This window comes from Apium graveolens, chromosome 4, assembly GCF_009905375.1.
Source record: "Apium graveolens cultivar Ventura chromosome 4, ASM990537v1, whole genome shotgun sequence".
Classification (NCBI taxonomy): Eukaryota; Viridiplantae; Streptophyta; class Magnoliopsida; order Apiales; family Apiaceae; genus Apium; species Apium graveolens.
The window spans coordinates 203,086,986-203,092,256 of NC_133650.1; the positions used below are offsets into that span (position 1 = coordinate 203,086,986).

General features: G+C 32.4%; 1 protein-coding gene across 1 annotated transcript; it reads right to left on the reverse strand.

The window, feature by feature from the left end:
- Positions 1 to 1,210: 1,210 nt before the first annotated feature.
- LOC141720561 (putative sugar phosphate/phosphate translocator At4g32390) lies at positions 1,211 to 2,669 on the reverse strand. The gene has a single exon (XM_074523043.1). It carries the CDS (start codon positions 2,479 to 2,481, stop codon positions 1,432 to 1,434), a length of 1,050 nt encoding a protein of 349 aa, XP_074379144.1. The 5' UTR covers positions 2,482 to 2,669; the 3' UTR covers positions 1,211 to 1,431.
- Between the last annotated feature and the right edge of the window lie 2,602 nt (positions 2,670 to 5,271).

Consider the following 5,271-nt stretch of genomic DNA (forward strand, 5'->3'; position numbering starts at 1 on the left):
CCGGGAACTCTATATATACACCGTATTGCTGAGTTTGTTTTTGTCTCTTTGAATATATTGTAAAGCGAACCTAACAATACAAATATGCATCCACAAAAGAAAAAGATTGTAAATTCCAAAGTCATGGCTGCTGTTGCTACTAGGTTAGCTGCCCAAATTGAGCGTGAAAATCGCCTGGAAGAGCTTATAGCTAGCGAGATGGAAGACGAATACTGGCGTCAAGCAGGAGAAGGAACTAAGTCGCGCACTGCAAAGAAACGCGAGGAGAAAGCCAAGAAACAAGAAGAAGCTGCAGCACGGAAAGCCGATAATCGCCTTCTTGCTAAGTTGGAGAAGGAAACACTGGAGAAAACATATGAATAGTATGGCCACTGCATGTGTATATGCAGAAAAATAAACTCTTCAATTTATTCTAGCTCTTAAACAATTTGATTTATGTTATCTGAATTTGTTTAGTACAGTATTTGTTTGTGACTTGACCCCCTGTTTAATTAACTACATATTTGGTGAAATTAGTTGCTGGTCCTTTCAACGTTATTATCAGAGTTTGTTCCTGGTACATGAATAACATGAATTTAGAGCTGGTACTTTTGGATCTTACCTTACATGTTCACAAGTCAATTCTATTGTAGGGTATGGTAGGGTAATGATGCACAACAACAATCAGAAAGTTTCAAAAAATAAAAGAAACTAGATCTGCAGCTACACCACCTAAACTTGACAATAATAATAGACAACAGATCTGGTTCTTCTTAAATAACACTTGGGGACAATTTCAGTTTCAGAACATGCTTGTGAAATTCTGTGTGGTTCTTCAAATTTTAAAAAATTAACAATGTGTAACGTAAAAATAAGATTAATTTATAATAGACAGGTTATTTCGGATCGATCATGCCATTTCATCCTCAAGTATTGTTTCTCTTTGTAAAACCATGTCTCATCCTCAAGTATTATTGTTTCTATTTGTGAAATTGAGTGAGGTCCGGGGATGCATTCATGCCGAGCATCGTTAGAACTAGTAATTTTTTATATGAGGCTGTAGAAAGCTCCTGAATTTTCTTCTTAATCAAAGGTGTTGTTAGCTACAAGATACATATAACTTAATAATCAAAGGTTGATGTCAGTTAAATTTATCAAAGATAAACTTAACAAGGGAACTAAGATAAGCATTGCAGAATGAAAGATGGAACACAGATAAGCTAGCTATAAATAAGCCTAAAAGTCTTTCTCAGCTACATAATTAAACCAATTGGCCCTGTGATTTTACAGATAATTCCGACAACATCACAGTAACATAGCATATACTAAACATGATTAAGACACAACGAAACTCTTATAGGTTACATACTTAAAAAACAAAGAATTTAATTTTACTAGAAAAACATAACTGCAGACCTCTGGGACAAGAAGAAAAACCAATTTTCTCCAGAATCAGTCCTCTGCCTCGCTTTTCTTCGGTACGCCTTCTTCCGGTCTCTCTTCCAACAACTTTCCAGCCTCCTCATCAGCTTCCCGTGCCTTCTTCTGAGCTTCATTTTCCTTCATTGCTTGCAACTTCAAGTGATTATAATACGCAACACCCAAGAAAGCCACCCCATATCCAACCAAATTAATTGGAGTCACTTGATCCTTAATCACCGACCATGAAAAAGCAATCAACAACCAATCCTTAACAACCCCACCAACATTCATAGTCAATGCAGACGTCTTCCCAACAAGCAAAAACACCGCAAGATTCAAAGCAAACGCACAAATTGAATTAGTCCCAAAAATCCAATAATCAAAATGAAAACTCGACGTCTCTCTCAACACAGGAAACTCCACAATCAACCAAGGCACCGACAAGAACACAAAACAACAAGGAGAAACATAATAAAGCGAAGTAATGGGATTCAATTTAATTCCCTTAGCAGCTAAAAGAATCTGTATCAAAACCAATCTAGTAGCCTCAACAACAACAGCCCCCAACTGCAACAAAACCCCGAAAGTATCAAACTTTGCTTCCCCATAGGCCGCAATTGCAACCCCAAACGAAATACTAACCATATTAAACATAGTATTAGACTTAAAAGTTTCCTTTTTCATCATAACACCAATTGAATAAACAGCAACAGGCATTAAAGCTTTCAACATTTGAATAAACGAAACGGATAAATAAATATAAGCAGAATTGGAAAGCCAAAGACTAAGAGAGTAAAGCAAACCAATAGGAACAACAGATCTTAAGTAAAGATCTCTCGACATAGTGACAGGCTCAACCAATTTAAAAACTTTAATAATCAAATAAGCAAGAATTGAGCAAAAGCCCATGTGAATCATTGTTAGAGAAATGGGGTAAGGCCAATTGTAGAGCTTTCGATCCAAGATGTACTTGTTGTACACAATCACAGAGAAGCTCAAAAAGATCCATATAGATACATATGTGTATGATAAAATTATGCTCTTCAACACACTTTTGCTCAGAGCTCCACCCTTGCCCATTGTCAAAAAAGATTCAAAATCTTGGGGAATTAGAAGAGAAAGGGGTTGATTTGGTGAGGTTTTGAGTGAAATTGAGAGAATTGTCAAGATTGGATTTTTAGGGTTTTATATAAAGAAGAGGAGTAGGCAAAATTGAGATCTAAGCATAGTGAACAAAAAGAGGGGAACTGGCCTTTTGGCCCAATTTGTGAAGTGTAAGTATTAATAAATAAAAATATTAAATTTATTTACAATTTATACTGTTTTTCCGAATCTATCATTAAGAATTAGAATATAGTCTGTACTAACGGGCGTATTTAACTACGTATTAAGAAAAGTATTTGAATTTCAGAAATTCACGAATGGTTAATTTAAAATTTGGGAACTATATTAAAATTTGGTTAATTATTTAGAAATTTTATATATATTTTTGAATTCATGAATTTTTTAGTTTTACTTAATTGGTTGATTTGAATAAAATTGTTAATATTTTTTGAAATTATAGAAATAAGATTGAAACTTATAAGATTTTCAAGGATATCTAAAAATGTCTGTATTTTACACTAGTTTTAGAAAATTGTAAAAGGACTCTACCGGATTCCGTTTAACATCAAAATCAGTAACAAATAATTTGAAGATATATAAATTAATATTGAAACTTGATTTGAATATTAGAGTGTATTAAAATCTAATTTGAATATTATAATATATTTTCAGGAATATTCTTGGTACCTAGATAGGTAAGTTATCTTGTTAATGTGAATTAGATAATTCAATCCAACCGTTCTTTCCGTTTACGGGGAGCATTAATCTACGGCCAAGTCCTACTCTATTATTGCCTCCTCTCCTTACAAGAAATGTAAACTATTCAAGATTTGCACGAGATCTATTCAGAATTAAGTTATACTACGTAATATCGCAAAATTTCGGTCTAGTTCAAATTATTTTAAGAAATTTTGAATCTGGAACCGATGATCGCTTAAATTATCCAAATCATACTCGATTGATATGATTGAAATTTTGTAGATTCATCATCGGAATCGGAAAACCCGTACTGAACACTCATATTTATGAAAAAGAGAAATTAGGATTTTGATGACAGCAGAGAGAAGGGAGAGAAAAGGGCAGAATAAGAGTCGGTGGTAGGGTACCTGTCACGAGACTTCCCGATATGCATTCTTTTTGTCAAAAGGCATGTCATTTATCAATTAAATATAATAAAATTTAATAAATAATTATTATATTAATATACAGTGAACTTGAATATAAAATTAAAGTTAGTTGACAGTAACATCCAAATACCATTATAATACTAATTTACATTAGTAACTTTTTAGATATTAAAATATATGTACATATTTTAAAATTATATTTGTTATTTCTGAATATTTCTAATTATAAAATTATTAAAAAATAAAAAAAATAGTAAAAAGGCATGTTGAATCGTGAAAAGGCATGTCTGGCTAATTGACGTCTTGGCATACCCGTGCCGTTGTGACATGCACCCTAGTCGGTGGCTAGTCGGTGGTGAGAGAATGGTGAGAGAATGCGTATTGATAAGTAAGTGGGGGGAAATAAAATAGAATATTTAGATATAATTTTTTGTTTTTTTAATATAATGTTTTTTTACCTTTATGTTAAAAGTAGCAAGTGAGAAAAGTAATTTGATTTACCTAAAAAAGAAAGTGGGAAAAGTTTTTAGGGTGGGGGAATAATAAATTTTGAAATTTAGGAGGAATCAAATGCAATGAAATCATATAACAAGAGGGAGGGGGTAGTTAGAATAAGTGAGATAGGGACAAGTAATGTGTTTACGTAGATTATTCAAAGGGCAGTTAAAATGTCAGATCTATGAAACATAAATAGTAGTATATAATTAATGGGGGGATGATTGTTATTAAAACTATACTTATAATTTTAGGACTAGTCTATATCCCCCTGTGTAGTTGTTGTAGCATTATTCAACTCTCTTCTCTTCGATTGTGAGATTTGATGATATGGATGGCAATTTCTGTTTGCAGTGTCTTTTGCCATTTAAATATATTAATAAAGAGGATGCTAACAACCATAATCATAATTACTATAGTGCCCACAGATTAACAGCAATCTGCAGTATGATCTCTCGATTTTAAATATTAAATAAAATTCTATTGAATGTGCTGAATATGATGGTATTGATCAATGAGCATTCTATTATAAATTTAAAAAAACCTAGATCTATTTTTTTTTGGGATAAAGCCCAGATTCCTTGCAACCTGCACATTGTAAAGCCAAATTTTTAGGAAATTATTAAATCCGGAGCACAAAAATTAAGACAATAACCAAATTACCCTCCGAAGATCTCAAACATGTTTTTCTACGCTTCAAATCTTTGTCCATGAAAAAGCAGTGTATCAAAGTAAGCCTGTGGATTGCTCCACTTCATATCATCATATCCAAGTATAATAAAATAGCTCCTGTGTCCAGATTTATCATGTTTCTCATATGGGTTTTTGCCAATGGATGATCCGTGTTATATTCTTAAGAATTGTATTGATCTGTTTTTGCTCTCAAAACTTTTCTAATCGCTCGACAAGTTAATATGAAGGGTATTTTAGTCTCTGTCATAAAAGTTGTTCTTCAATTAAAAATACTATCATAATAACTCGTGTAAGGCGCAGGACATTTTCTAGAATTTTTTTAAGTATTTTAATTATTTTCTTGTTCGTAAATATTATATAATGTCTAACGTATATAAAATACAAGTCGATTGTTTACCAATGTGTATTATTTTCATAAAATACAATACCAAATTACACAATATTTCAAATA